General features: G+C 33.1%; 1 protein-coding gene and 1 long non-coding RNA gene across 3 annotated transcripts in view; one reads left to right on the top strand and one right to left on the bottom strand.

The window, feature by feature from the left end:
- The window catches only part of LOC106089089 (probable serine/threonine-protein kinase DDB_G0282963), a 535,104-nt gene that overhangs the window by 511,994 nt on the left and 6,703 nt on the right, over positions 1-16,407 (top strand). The window contains exon 11 of one of the 2 annotated variants that reach the window (XM_059363863.1): positions 5,331-5,805. The exons of the other annotated variant lie outside the window; for it this stretch is intronic. Within the exon in view, the coding sequence (XP_059219846.1) occupies positions 5,331-5,398 (68 nt within the window). The 3' untranslated portion in view covers positions 5,399-5,805. Of the gene's footprint in view, positions 1-5,330; positions 5,806-16,407 lie in introns of those variants that run through there. 2 annotated transcript variants of the gene reach the window in all.
- Positions 7,253-16,407, bottom strand: part of LOC131995306 (uncharacterized) — a 107,161-nt gene continuing 98,006 nt past the window's right edge. Inside the window, exon 4 of the long non-coding RNA XR_009397366.1 lies at positions 7,253-7,679. This is a non-coding gene — a long non-coding RNA (uncharacterized LOC131995306). The remainder of the gene's footprint in view (positions 7,680-16,407) is intronic.

Genomic DNA, 16,407 nt, shown 5'->3' with positions numbered 1-16,407 from the left:
AGTTCATTCTAAGTTTTATTAAAAATGCATTTACTTTCTTTTAAAAAATCCGCAATTACTTTTTGGGCAACTCAATAAAATGTAATGCAATGAGCTTTAAAATAGGGTAATAAAGAAAATATACATAAAAAAACAAGTTTTATACGAAAATTCATTTTTTACATAATTTATATATATAGTATTAAACGGCCAAGGGTTTTATAAATGCGATTTTGTGGTACCTACTACGGCCAAACGGCAGAATGAATTTCAATGAAATTAATGTCAATCGAAAGATATTTTTCAGAGAAGCTACGAATATATATGAAAAGTAATTTTTCGAAAAGAAGAGCCACGAAAATGAGGAATTCATTTTCAGAAGCATAACGCAGCAAATTGTTGTTGGTTTTTATTTCTAAGGCATTCGTTAAGGGCGTGTATGCAAAGCCATAAGTGGGAGCAAGGCGTATTTACCTCTGGCTGGCTTGATACCCAGCTGAGAGAATTTGATATGTCAACTCATTTTTGAATTCGCCGTACAAAAATATAAACTTCAAAATAAATAATTTACAAATTGTGTTTGCTGCTGTTGTGGTTTTCAAACTTAGGGTATATAATGGCAGGCGTCCAGCAACCTCATTCACTATCAGTTGCACTCAAGGAACTTAGGTCTGTTGTGTCGTCCCTGAAAAATTCAAAAAGTGCTGAAAAACACTGATAAAATTTACGTCTGTACAATGCCAGACCCTAAAATGAAGAAGATTAGGAGCCATCATGCATGACAAAACGCTCCTGGCCGTCTGAAGAAGCTCCCTCCAATATGCAATTTAAAGCAATAGTAGTCAAGAATGGCGAAAGGACTTTTGCATGAAGATAATTTAGATAGGAAAGTAAATTTTGTGTAGCCATAATCCTACGCCTACACTCGCAATTTCAGGGCAGTCTCACAATAGGTGCTGAACCGCCTATGATTCATCATCAAGCTTAAGTCCGCCATGTTACCAGCGCAAGATCAAAGCCCTGACATTGCAATGGCTTTTCAGGACATTCAGTAATGAGAAGAGGTTCCCTGAACATACCAAGTTACCTAGTATTTTGGCAACATACTATATGCACTCTGAACGGCCACACACCATGATGACAACGTCATCATCGTACCTAACAAACTTTAACTGTTCTTTTCAAATGACCTGACAATCCGACAGATATCCAAGAGCCAGAAGGGGGTACACAACTCCTCCTTGTGGTGATTGAGCTCTAATCACAATCTTCCAATTTAAGCCATTTGTTAGCATTCACTTGGTAGCTACCTACGGCTACAATAACCTTATGAAAATATTTAATCCTGCCATCTTGTGGTTTTGTGAGTTGTTGTTGTTGTTGTTGTAGTCACATTTTCATATGGAGGTGACGATCCTCGTCAGGCTCCTGTAGGTGAGCAAGCTCGTTCCAATGGACCTATCGCCTCGCGAACAGGGTGGCCATTGGTTATTTACAGGCGCCAATAACCCGCCTTGTCATATCGATCATCATAGACACTCAGTATTTGTGCAAGAGTCCATGCTGCCCTACCTCTCACTGAGACTCTCCGCTCGTTATGAATGAGTTTTCAATGGATTGTGGACACTTTTTTGTTTCTTTGCTCAGTCAAAGTAACTAATTGTGTGGCTATACTATGCACTCAATAAACGAAATAGTTGGTGGACAATCTAAAGAAGTAGGGGAAAGGATGCAGAATTTTGCAATATGTGATGGGCTCATACCTTTATTAAGTAAAAAAAAAAATAATTTATTTTTGTTTTTATGTCCATAGAGACGACGTAATCGATTTTCTTGAAATGTTCTTAGTGAATAACGATTAATCTAAAGAAGTAGGGGAGAGGATGCAGTATTTTGCAATTTGTGATGGGCTCATACCTTTATTAAGTAAAAAAAAAATAATTTATTTTTTTTTTTATATCCATAGAGACGACGTAATCTATTTTCTTGAAATGTTCTAAGTGAATAACGATTAAAAAGATAGGGTGAAAGTATTTATGACATTTAACATATGAAAACAGCAGAAAATATTTGCCGTATTTGCATTCCCATTTCCAGCAGACTATTTGTTTTTTTACTCCAAAATTTTTTGTTGATTTTACTAACAAATTTCTCTGAGTGTAACTTTTTTGGCAATTTTGTACACAAACCTTTGAAGCCTATAAGTTTAGATTCAAAATATTAGGAAATTTTTGTTTGGTGTATTGTAAAATAGGGCACTGCATACTTGGAAGCTATAGTAAACCTATGCGTGCAAAATTTCACCCAAATCGTGTGGTAATTGGGCCTTTTAGAGACTCAATAAGTCAAATCTAAAGATCGGTTTATATGGCAAATTTATCAGGTCATTAACCGATTTGGATAATACTTGGCACAGTTGTAGGAAGTCAAAACAAAACACATTGTGCACATTTTCCCTCTAGAGGCTATATCAGGTTATGATTTGGTTTGGACTATTCTTGGTAAATTTAATGACAATTGAAACAAATCACCTTATGCCAAATTTCTGTCAAATCGAATAAGAATTGCGCCCTCCAGAGGCTAAAGAAGTCAAGATCCGAGATCATTTTATATGGCAGCTATATCAGATTATGATTTAATTTGAACCATTCTTGGTACAGTTAATTGAAGTCGAAACAAAACATTTTATGCCAAAATTCAGCCAAATCGGATAAGAATTGCGCCCTCTAGAGGCTCAGGAACTCAAGATCCGAGATAGGTTTATGTGGCAGCTACATCAGGTTTTGACTTGATTTGGACCATTCTTGGCATAGTTCGTATAAGTCGAGACAAAACACCCCATGGCAAATTTCAGGTAAATCGGATAAGAATTGCGCCCTCTAGAGGCTCAGGAAGTCAACATCCGAGATTCAGTTTATACGACATCTATATCAAGTTATAAACCGATTTAGATCATTCTTGGCAGGGTGAGTGGAAGTCAGAACAAAACACATCTTGCGAAGTTTCAGCCAAACCGCATAAGAATTGCGCCCTCTAGAGGCTCAGGAACTCAAGATCCAATATCGGCTTATATGACAGCTATATCAAGTTATGTACCGATTGTGTACAGTTGTTGGAAGTCAAAACGAAACTTCATAGAGGCTCAGTATTTGTGCAAAACTTCAAGCCCCTAGCTTTAATCCTTCGAAATTTAGTGTGCTTTCGAAAGGTAAACGAACAGACAGACAGACGGACAGGGCTAAATCGACTCAGAATGTCAAAACTCATAGTCTGATCACTATATTTCGAGGTATTACTAACGGAATGTCTCGATTAGTTGTTGTTGCAGCCACATTTGTAAGCGGAGGTAGCGATCCTCGTCAAACACTTATAGGTGAACAAGCTCGTTTCCGTCTATAGAACTGATCGCCACGGTATGGCCATTGGTTATTGGTAAAGGCACCAATAGAGTTGGATACCCCACTGTCCCCAAACAACGCCATCGCTCTCCTCTGTACACGGTCCAGTAGCTCCAGGGATGATTTTGAAGCTCCAGCCCATACATATGAGTTGTACTCCATTTTCGGCCTTATGAAAGTGGTGTAGATGGTAAGAAGATCAGACGGAGTGAAGTAATTCTTACACCGTTTAAGGAAGCCTTAACACTGAACGCTTGAATGCTTCTTTCGACACTTCAAATACATGTTTAGCCCAACTAACATCACTTAGTATTTTCATGCCCAGAACATCAAGAACTTCTGATTGCTCAACATCTACACCGGTGATAGACAAAGATGATCGTAATAGGTCAGCGAATCGTTTGTGTGACAACAAGCAGCACTGAGTCTTCCGTGGATTAAAATCTACCCGATTCATTCGATCCCACTCAGAAATGGTCAGCAAATCCTGGCAGAGTGTATCGTCCATAACCCGCCTCTTGTCCTCAATCTCTCAAAGACTCGGCCTATGGTCGAATGAGTATGAATGACAGAGATTACTGTCATCCGCAAATGAGTAGATCGTATACGATGTCTGACCCAACAGATCGTAGATGAAAATTAGAAAAGAGAAGGAGAAAGAACAGAGCCCTGGGGTACACCTGCAGTTAATTTGAGAAAGCTCGAAATAAATCGAAAGAAACCATTACCGACACCAAATGCGACAAGCTTTGATAGTAGTGCACCGTGCCAGAGCCTATCAAATGCCTTGGAGATATCCAGAGCCACAACCGTACTCTCACTAAACAGGTGGATTGAGCGACTCCAACGTTCCGACAGAAGTGCCATTAGGTCGCCCGTAGAGCGATTTCTGCGGAACCCATACTGTTGGTCGCTAAGAAGGTCATTAGACTCTAAATACCTCACAAGATGCTGATTAACTATGCTCTCCATGACCTTGAAATGAGCGGAGCATGTCGCAATTGGCCGATAATTCGCAGGGTTGCTTGCCTCACCCTTCTTGGGTATTGGTTGAACGTTCGCAACTTTCCAACGTGCCGGGAAGTCTGTCGCATGGTAGGCAAGGTTGAAAAGGTTGCGTAATGAACGAGCGAACTTGCGTAAGACAAGTGTTGGTATGCCATCCGGGCCCGGGGATTTATTTACGTCTAGATTTTCAAGAACCTTTTTAACTCCACGAGTTCGAAAAAATATTTGGGGCATGACGCCAGATACATTTTCGATTGAGGGGAGTGGTTGATTGCTATCCGGCAGGGAAAAGTTCCCGGCAAATATATCAGGCAACAGGTCAGCCTTATCAACCGGGTCAGTGAACGTTTGATCGTCCTTAACAAGAGTTGGAATAGATGAAGAACTACCCTTTACTCTTTTCACAAACGACTAAAAGCTCTTACTTCCTCGTGTAGAAGCAAGAACCATAGTACGCAGACGCTGTTCGTAAAGAAATTTTTCACGCCTAAGCACATTGGCACGCGAAGATCATGCCTGTTTGCGCAGTTCGCAGTTCAGTATTGGCATTTTTATTCAAACGCCAATTCCTGAATGCCACCTCTCACAGCATCTCTGCATATCAGGTTAAACCAACTTTTGTCGTCTGATTTAGCCGTTATTGTCTTAACTGGAATAAATGTCCTCATTCCATCGGAATGAGTTCCACACTGCCTGGAACATCGGACATTGTATCATTATGACTTAATACATAAAAAAAACTCGTTTTACTGAACGAAATTTTCGACAAGTAAACTTCTTTTGTGAAAAACGTAAGACTTTATTTACGATGAAAGTAAAGTTTTTCTTACCCTGACAATGCCTTTCATTTTTGATAAATAAAACTTACTATTCGTGGTTTCAACTAGTTTTTTTTATTTAACAATTTATTTAACGTAATGTATATGTATATTCTTTTTTAAATAGATTGTGCTTATTGGAAAGGAGGCCAAGTTCAAGTTCAGTTGATGATTCTCAGACTCTTTCAGTGTTGATTTGGATTTATTTCGACTTTATGAACATTCCACTAAGGAACAGGGGATACTTCTCTTGTATCTTGAGTGCAGTCCGATTAAAGCTTAAGCTCAATAATAAGGGGCCTCCTTGTTTTGTGGAGTCCGAACAGCGTGCCGCATAGCGACACCACTTAGTTGAGAAGTGTTAACATGGCAGGATGCCTCACAATATAGCCAGCATTAGTAAGGGGATAACCAACGCTGAAAATTTTTCTGATGTTCACGATGGGATTAGAGCCCAGGCATAAGGCGTCATAGTTGGACATGCTAACTTCTGCGCCATGGTGACCTTCAATATCATATACAACTATGTTAAAAGCCTTCCATTTTTCCCCAACTCTTTTATGGTTTTGTATAATGAACTGCTGTACCCATAATGCTATAAATAAAACAAACAAAAAATACTTATGGTGTTGTTATTTTCGCACATTAAAATGGGATGGATATTTCTTTACCGCGTAAATATTACCAAACAATTTATGTGCTTTGAAAATTCTCTCTTGTGTTTTCTTATACCTGGCATCCATTTGGCCATTGCTATGATGATTTTTGTACCTTTTAAAATTTTCATTTTCCTAGTTTAAAATCCGCACTTGACCGAACTGGTCAATCTATACCTGTTAGCTGATTTCTATCACATTACCATTCGCACTCCACCAAGCTGCTCAACGTACTGACTGATCTTTGCTCAGTAAAAAATCTATACCTGTTTGCTGATTAACTTGCACACATGAAGAACTGCACCTAAACCTGATTCTTATTTGTGTCTTGTTACAAGTGTCATAATTACTTTACTGTAATCAATTATATGAAGCCTTATATAAATACATTGAAATTTTATTACAAAAATTAAAATTACTCATACAACCCAGTGTTCATTACAAGAAATTGACCTCGATATGGTTTATTTCTTATTGTATGTGGTTAAGCATAAAACCTAATAAACATTACTATATAAAGGGTGATTTTTTTGAGGTTAGGATTTTCATGCATTAGTATTTGACAGATCACGTGGGATTTCAGACATGGTGTCAAAGAGAAAGATGCTCAGTATGCTTTGACATTTCATCATGAATAGACTTACTAACGAGCAACGCTTGCAAATCATTGAATTTTATTACCAAAATCAGTGTTCGGTTCGAAATGTGTTCATTCACCGTTCAGCGATGAGGCTCATTTCTGGTTGAATGGCTACGTAAATAAGCAAAATTGCCGCATTTGGAGTGAAGAGTAACCAGAAGCCGTTCAAGAACTGCCCATGCATCCCGAAAAATGCACTGTTTGGTGAGGTTTGTACGCTGGTGGAATCATTGGACCGTATTTTTTCAAAGATGCTGTTGGACGCAACGTTACGGTGAATGAACACATTTCGAACCGAACACTGATTTTGGTAATAAAATTCAATGATTTGCAAGCGTTGCTCGTTAGTAAGTCTATTCATGATGAAATGTCAAAGCATACTGAGCATCTTTCTCTTTGACACCATGTCTGAAATCCCACGTGATCTGTCAAATACTAATGCATGAAAATCCTAACCTCAAAAAAATCACCCTTTATTATGCTCAATTATTATTGTATAAAATAATAAAAAACCAAATTTATATTTACTCATAAATAAAACATTAGAACTAAATAAAAAAATTATTTATTTTTTAAATTAAATTTATAATAAATTGGTATATTCAATACTACAGTGATAACACAATGAAGAAAATAATCTTAACTTACTACTTTAATTATTAAACATTCATTCTCAATATTTTCTTATTTAATTTTGTACAATAGAAGTTATGAAACAATGAGATTTACATTCGTATATTTCAGCATGCTTTTGTTTCCATATTTTTTTCACATTCCTTAAGTATGTTGCCTTAATTTATCCCATATTCCTTTAACAAAAAATGCATTTTGTTGTCATAACCCCATTTGTAATATGGTAATTGACTTCCGAATTCTGTAGAATTATTACTTCATAGCTCTTGATATGTGGGTGACTGCTATCGTATATGGCTTGCAATGATTGACTTGTATGTATATGCAATTAGTCAATCAGCGGTTGGTCATTTCCTGCTATAGAATCTGGGAAAATCTGTCAATTTCAAAATGAAAGCATCGATTCTTTGTTTATGCTAGCCTTGCGTTTATTGTGGCAAGAAAATAGCAATGATGATTAATAACACAGCTCTGGCATCAGATATTAATTTCAATTAACGCCGAAATAAAGAGAGCTCCTTATGATTTCAAGACAGCCGTCCAAGAGCTAAAAAGACAAGAAAAGAAGAAAATATTATGACTACCTCAATATTATTTAAAACACGGAAAGAAAATGAGACAAAAATGTTTTGTTTATCTATCCTCCACAACAATGTCGTCATTGTGTTTATAATGCCCAAAAACCCTAGATATGTCTTCCTTACGGTCAAAAACGCTGTAACTCCTTAATTTTTTCGAATTTCGAAAATCCAAAAGAATTTCTTCATTTGAAATTCGACAAGGAATCATAAACTAAACAGTTTTTCTCCAATTTTGCAATTTTATATTTTTTGCATTTTTTTTTGGAAAGGGGTTACCCTTATGAAAATTTTCAATTTTCGGTGCCCCAAAAATTTTTGAGTTATGTATACATAAATGAAGTTTATGGCGAAAAAGTAAGGTTTAACGTAATCCCTGAATGCTTTACGCAAAAAACAAGCCCAAAATCGCATAATTTATTGTCAAACAAATGAAAAAAATCTGTGATATTTAAGGTCGAAAACGCTGTAACTCCTTCATTTTTTCGAATTTCGAAAATCCAAAAGAATTTCTTCATTTGAAATTCGACAAGGAATCATAAACTAAACAGTTTTTCTCCAATTTGCAATTTTATATTTTTTGCATTTTTTTTGGAAAGGGGTTACCCTTATGAAAATTTTCAATATTCGGTGCCCCAAAAATTTTCGAGTTATGTATACATAAATGAAGTTTATGGCGAAAAAGTACGGTTTAACGTAATCCCTGAATGTTTTCAAAATGTAGTCAAAAAAATCAAAAAAATCTATGTGATATTTAAGGTCAAAAACGCTGTAACTCCTTAATTTTTTCGAATTTCGAAACCCAAAAGCATTTCTTTATTTGAAATTCGACAAGGAATCATAAACGAAACAGTATTTCTTCAATTTTGCACTTTTATATTTTTTGCATTTTTTTTGGAAAGGGGTTACCCTTATGAAAATTTTCAATTTTCGGAGCCCCAAAAATTTTTTGAGTTATGTATACATAAATGAAGTTTATGGCGAAAAAGTACGGTTTAACGCAATCCCAGAATGTTTTACGCAAAAATCAAGCCCAAAATCGCATAATTTATTGTCAAACAAATCAAAAAAATCTATGTGATATTTAAGGTCAAAAACGCTGTAACTCCTTCATTTTTTCGAATTTCGAAAATCCAAAAGCATTTCTTTATTTGAAATTCGACAAGGAATCATAAACTAAACAGTATTTCTTCAATTTTGCACTTTTATAGTTTTTGCATTTTTTTTGGAAAGGGGTTACCCTTATGAAAATTTTCAATTTTCGGTGCCCCAAAAATTTTTGAGTTATGTATACATAAATGAAGTTTATGGCGAAAAAGTACGGTTTAACGCAATCGCTGAATGTTTTACGCAAAAACCAAGCCCAAAATCGCATAATTTATTGTCAAAAAAATCAAAAAAATCTATGTGATATTTAAGGTCGAAAACGCTGTAACTCCTTCATTTTTTCGAATTTCGAAAATCCAAAAGCATGTCTTTATTTGAAATTCGACAAGAAATCATAAACTGTACAGTTTTTCTTCAATTTTGCACTTTTATATTTTTTGAATTTTTTTTGGAAAGGGGTTACCCTTATGAAAATTTTAAATTTTCGGTGCCCCCAACATTTTTGAGTTATGTATACATAAATGAAGTTCATGGCGAAAAAGTACGGTTTAACGCAATCCCTGAATGTTTTACGCAAAAAACAAGCCCAAAATCGCATAATTTATTGTCAAAAAATCAAAAAAATCTATGTGATATTTAAGGTCGAAAACGGTGTAAATCCTTCATTTTTTCGAATTTCGAAAATCCAAAAGCATTTCTATATTTGAAATTCGACAAGGAATCATAAACTATACAGTTTTTCTTCAATTTTGCACTTTTATATTTTTTGAATTGTTTTTTGGAAAGGGGTTACCCTTATGAAAATTTTCAATTTTCGGTGCCCCAAAAATTTTTGAGTTATGTATACATAAATGAAGTTTATGGCGAAAAAGCACTGTTTAACGCAATCCCTGAATGTTTTACGCAAAAAAACAAGCCCAAAATCGCATAATTTATAGTAAAAAAAAAATCTGTGATATTTAAGGTCGAAAACGGTGTAACTCCTTCATTTTTTCGAATTTCGAAAATCCAAAAGCATTTCTTTATTTGAAATTCGACAAGGAATCATAAACTAAACAGTTTTTCTTCAATTTTGCACTTTTATATTTTTTGCATTTTTTTTGGAAAGGGGTTACCCTTATGAAAATTATCAATTTTCGGAGCCCCAAAAATTTTTGAGTTATGTATACATAAATGAAGTTTATGGCGAGAAAGTACGGTTTAACGCAATCCCAGAATGTTTTACGCAAAAAACAAGCCCAACATCGCATAATTTATAGTAAAAAAAAAATCAAAAAAATCGGTCATATTTAAGGTCGAAAACGGTGTAACATCTTCATTTGTTCGAATTTCGAAAATCCAAAAGCATTTCTTTATTTGAAATTCGACAAGGAATCATAAACTAAACAGTTTTTCTTCAATTTTGCACTTTTATATTTTTTGCATTTTTTTTGGAAAGGGGTTACCCTTATGAAAATTTTCAATTTTCGGAGCCCCAAAAATTTTTGAGTTATGTATACATAAATGAAGTTTATGGCGAAAAAGTACGGTTTAACGCAATCCCAGAATGTTTTACGCAAAAAACAAGCCCAAAATCGCATAATTTATAGTAAAAAAAATCAAAAAACTCTATGTGATATTTAAGGTCGAAAACGGTGCAACTTCTTCATTTGTTCGAATTTTGAAAATCCAAAAGCATTTCTTTATTTGAAATTCGACAAGGAATCATAAACTAAACAGTTTTTCTCCAATTTTGCACTTTTATATTTTTTGCATTTTTTTTGGAAAGGGGTTACCCTTATGAAAATTATCAATTTTCGGAGCCCCAAAAATTTTTGAGTTATGTATACATAAATGAAGTTTATGGCGAAAAAGTACGGTTTAACGCAATCCCAGAATGTTTTACGCAAAAAACAAGCCCAAAATCGCATAATTTATAGTAAAAAAATATCAAAAAACTCTATGTGATATTTAAGGTCGAAAACGGTGTAACTTCTTCATTTCTTCGAATTTCGAAAATCCAAAAGCATTTCTTTATTTGAAATTCGACAAGGAATCATAAACTAAACAGTTTTTCTTCAATTTTGCACTTTTATATTTTTTGCATTTTTTTGGAAAGGGGTTACCCTTATGAAAATTTTCAATTTTCGGTGCCCCAAAAATTTTCGAGTTATGTATACATAAATGAAGTTTATGGCGTAAAAGTACGGTTTAACGCAATCCCTGAATGTTTTACGCAAAAAAACAAGCCCAAAATCGCATAATTTATAGTTAAAAAAATCAAAAAAATCTATGTGATATTTAAGGTCGAAAACGCTGTAACTCCTTCATTTTTTCGAATTTCGAAAATCCAAAAGCATTTCTTTATTTGAAATTCGACAAGGAATCATAAACTAAACAGTTTTTCTCCAATTTTGCACTTTTATATTTTTTGCATTTTTTTTGGAAAGGGGTTACCCTTATGAAAATTATCAATTTTCGGAGCCCCAAAAATTTTTGAGTTATGTATACATAAATGAATTTATGGCGAAAAAGTACGGTTTAACGCAATCCCTGAATGTTTTACGCAAAAAAACAAGCCCAAAATCGCATAATTTATTGTCAAACAAATGAAAAAAATCTATGTGATATTTAAGGTCGAAAACGCTGTAACTCCTTCATTTTTTCGAATTTCGAAAATCCGAAAGCATTTCTTTATTTGAAATTCGACAAGGAATCATAAACTAAACAGTTTTTCTCCAATTTTGAACTTTTATATTTTTTGAATTTTTTTTGGAAAGGGGTTACCCTTATGAAAATTTTCAATTTTCGGTGCCCCAAAAATTTTTGAGTTATGTATACATAAATGAAGTTTATGGCGAAAAAGTACGGTTTAACGCAATCCCAGAATGTTTTACGCAAAAAACAAGCCCAAAATCGCATAATTTATAGTAAAAAAAAAATCAAAAAACTCTATGTGATATTTAAGGTCGAGAACGCTGTAACTCCTTCATTTTTTTGAATTTCGAAAATCCAAAATCATTTCTTTATTTGAAATTCGACAAGGAATTATAAACTAAACAGTTTTTCTTCAATTTTGCAATTTTATATTTTTTGCATTTTTTTTTTGGAAAGGGGTTACCCTTATGAAAATTTTCAATTTTCGGTGCCCCAAAAATTTTCGAGTTATGTATACATAAATGAAGTTTATGGCGTAAAAGTACGGTTTAACGCAATCCCTGAATGTTTTACGCAAAAAAAACAAGCCCAAAATCGCATAATTTATTGTCAAACAAATGAAAAAAATCTATGTAATATTTAAGGTCGAAAACGCTGTAACTCCTTAATTTTTTCGAATTTCGAAAATCCAAAAGCATTTCTTTATTTGAAATTCGACAAGGAATCATAAACTAAACAGTTTTTCTTCAATTTTGCAATTTTATATTTTTTGCATTTTTTTTGGAAAGGGGTTACCCTTATGAAAATTTTCAATTTTCGGTGCCCCAAAAATTTTTGAGTTATGTATACATAAATGAAGTTTATGGCGAAAAAGTACGGTTTAACGCAATCCCAGAATGTTTTACACAAAAAACAAGCCCAAAATCGCATAATTTATAGTAAAAAAAAAATCAAAAAAATCGGTCATATTTAAGGTCGAAAACGCTGTAACTCCTTCATTTGTTCGAATTTCGAAAATCCAAAAGCATTTCTTTATTTGAAATTCGACAAGGAATCACAAACTAAACAGTTTTTCTTCAATTTTGCACTTTTATATTTTTTGCATTTTTTTTGGAAAGGGGTTACCCTTATGAAAATTTTCAATTTTCGGTGCCCCAAAAATTTTCGAGTTATGTATACATAAATGAAGTTTATGAAGGTACGGTTTATCGCAATCCCTGAATGTTTTACGCAAAAAACAAGCCCAAAATCGCATAATTTATTGTCAAACAAATGAAAAAAATCTATGTGATATTTAAGGTCGAAACCGGTGTAACTCCTTCATTTTTTCGAATTTCGAAAATCCGAAAGCATTTCTTTATTTGAAATTCGACAAGGAATCATAAACTAAACAGTTTTTCTCCAATTTTGCACTTTTATATTTTTTGCATTTTTTTTGGAAAGGGGTTACCCTTATGAAAATTTTCAATTTTCGGTGCCCCAAAAATTTTTGAGTTATGTATACATAAATGAAGTTTATGGCGAAAAAGTACGGTTTAACGCAATCCCAGAATGTTTTACGCAAAAAACAAGCCCAAAACCGCATAATTTATAGTAAAAAAAAATCAAAAAACTCTATGTGATATTTAAGGTCGAAAACGGTGCAACTTCTCCATTTGTTCGAATTTCGAAAATCCAAAAGCATTTCTTTATTTGAAATTCGACAAGGAATCATAAACTAAACAGTTTTTCTCCAATTTTGCACTTTTATATTTTTTGAATTTTTTTTTGGAAAGGGGTTACCCTTATGAAAATTTTCAATTTTCGGAGCCCCAAAAATTTTTGAGTTATGTATACATAAATGAAGTTTATGGCGAAAAAGTACGGTTTAACGCAATCCCAGAATGTTTTACGCAAAAAACAAGCCCAAAACCGCATAATTTATAGTAAAAAAAATCAAAAAACTCTATGTGATATTTAAGGTCGAAAACGCTGTAACTCCTTCATTTGTTCGAATTTCGAAAATCCAAAAGCATTTCTTTATTTGAAATTCGACAAGGAATCATAAACTAAACAGTTTTTCTCCAATTTTGCACTTTTATATTTTTTGAATTTTTTTTTGGAAAGGGGTTACCCTTATGAAAATTTTCAATTTTCGGAGCCCCAAAAATTTTTGAGTTATGTATACATAAATGAAGTTTATGGCGAAAAAGTACGGTTTAACGCAATCCCAGAATGTTTTACGCAAAAAACAAGCCCAAAATCGCATAATTTATAGTCAAACAAATCAAAAAACTCTATGTGATATTTAAGGTCGAAAACGCTGTAACTCCTTCATTTTTTCGAATTTCGAAAATCCAAAAGCATTTCTTTATTTGAAATTCGACAAGGAATCATAAACTAAACAGTTTTTCTCCAATTTTGCACTTTTATATTTTTTGCATTTTTTTTGGAAAGGGGTTACCCTTATGAAAATTATCAATTTTCGGAGCCCCAAAAATTTTTGAGTTATGTATACATAAATGAAGTTTATGGCGAAAAAGTACGGTTTAACGCAATCCCAGAATGTTTTACGCAAAAAACAAGCCCAAAATCGCATAATTTATAGTAAAAAAAAATCAAAAAACTCTATGTGATATTTAAGGTCGAAAACGGTGTAACTTCTTCATTTCTTCGAATTTCGAAAATCCAAAAGCATTTCTTTATTTGAAATTCGACAAGGAATCATAAACTAAACAGTTTTTCTTCAATTTTGCACTTTTATATTTTTTGCATTTTTTTGGAAAGGGGTTACCCTTATGAAAATGATCAATTTTCGGTGCCCCAAAAATTTTCGAGTTATGTATACATAAATGAAGTTTATGGCGTAAAAGTACGGTTTAACGCAATCCCTGAATGTTTTACGCATAAAAACAAGCCCAAAATCGCATAATTTATAGTAAAAAAAAAAAATCATAAAACTCTATGTGATATTTAAGGTCGAGAACGCTGTAACTCCTTCATTTTTTTGAATTTCGAAAATCCAAAATCATTTCTTTATTTGAAATTCGACAAGGAATCATAAACTAAACAGTTTTTCTTCAATTTTGCAATTTTATATTTTTTGCATTTTTTTTTGGAAAGGGGTTACCCTTATGAAAATTTTCAATTTTCGGTGCCCCAAAAATTTTCGAGTTATGTATACATAAATGAAGTTTATGGCGTAAAAGTACGGTTTAACGCAATCCCTGAATGTTTTACGCAAAAAAAAACAAGCCCAAAATCGCATAATTTATTGTCAAACAAATGAAAAAAATCTATGTGATATTTAAGGTCGAAAACGCTGTAACTCCTTAATTTTTTCGAATTTCGAAAATCCAAAAGCATTTCTTTATTTGAAATTCGACAAGGAATCATAAACTAAACAGTTTTTCTTCAATTTTGCAATTTTATATTTTTTGCATTTTTTTTGGAAAGGGGTTACCCTTATGAAAATTTTCAATTTTCGGTGCCCCAAAAATTTTCGAGTTATGTATACATAAATGAAGTTTATGGCGTAAAAGTACGGTTTAACGCAATCCCTGAATGTTTTACACAAAAAACAAGCCCAAAATCGCATAATTTATAGTTAAAAAAATCAAAAAAATCTATGTGATATTTAAGGTCGAAAACGCTGTAACTCCTTCATTTTTTCGAATTTCGAAAATCCAAAAGCATTTCTTTATTTGAAATTCGACAAGGAATCATAAACTAAACAGTTTTTCTCCAATTTTGCACTTTTATATTTTTTGCATTTTTTTGGAAAGGGGTTACCCTTATGAAAATTTTCAATTTTCGGTGCCCCAAAAATTTTTGAGTTATGTATACATAAATGAAGTTTATGGCGAAAAAGTACGGTTTAACGCAATCCCAGAATGTTTTACACAAAAAACAAGCCCAAAATCGCATAATTTATAGTAAAAAAAAATCAAAAAAATCTATGTCATATTTAAGGTCGAAAACGGTGTAACTCCTTCATTTGTTCGAATTTCGAAAATCCAAAAGCATTTCTTTATTTGAAATTCGACAAGGAATCACAAACTAAACAGTTTTTCTTCAATTTTGCACTTTTATATTTTTTGCATTTTTTTTGGAAAGGGGTTACCCTTATGAAAAGTTTTAAATTTTCGGTGCCCCAAAAATTTTCGAGTTATGTAGACATAAATGAAGTTTATGAAAGTACGGTTTAACGCAATCTCTGAATGTTTTACGCAAAAAAACAAGCCCAAAATCGCATAATTTATTGTCAAACAAATGAAAAAAATCTATGTGATATTTAAGGTCGAAACCGGTGTAACTCCTTCATTTTTTCGAATTTCGAAAATCCGAAAGCATTTCTTTATTTGAAATTCGACAAGGAATCATAAACTAAACAGTTTTTCTCCAATTTTGCATTTTTATATTTTTTGCATTTTTTTTGGAAAGGGGTTACCCTTATGAAAATTTTCAATTTTCGGTGCCCCAAAAATTTTTGAGTTATGTATACATAAATGAAGTTTATGGCGAAAAAGTACGGTTTAACGCAATCCCTGAATGTTTTACGCAAAAATCAAGCCCAAAATCGCATAATTTATTGTCAAACAAATGAAAAAAATCTATGTGATATTTAAGGTCGAAAACGCTGTAACTCCTTCATTTTTTCGAATTTCGAAAATCCAAAAGCATTTCTTTATTTGAAATTCGACAAGGAATCATAAATTAAACAGTTTTTCTTCAATTTTGCACTTTTATATTTTTTGCATTTTTTTTGGAAAGGGGTTACCCTTATGAAAATTTTCAATTTTCGGTGCCCCAAAAATTTTCGAGTTATGTATACATAAATGAAGTTTATGGCGTAAAAGTACGGTTTAACGCAATCCCTGAATGTTTTACGCAAAAAACAAGCCCAAAATCGCATAATTTATAGTAAAAAAAAATCAAAAAAATCTGTCATATTTAAGGTCGAAAACGCTGTAA

Source organism: Stomoxys calcitrans, chromosome 2, assembly GCF_963082655.1.
Source record: "Stomoxys calcitrans chromosome 2, idStoCalc2.1, whole genome shotgun sequence".
NCBI classification, from domain to species: domain Eukaryota; kingdom Metazoa; phylum Arthropoda; class Insecta; order Diptera; family Muscidae; genus Stomoxys; species Stomoxys calcitrans.
The sequence above is the reverse complement of the archived record's forward strand: the minus strand, read 5'-3'. Positions and strand labels throughout refer to the sequence as shown.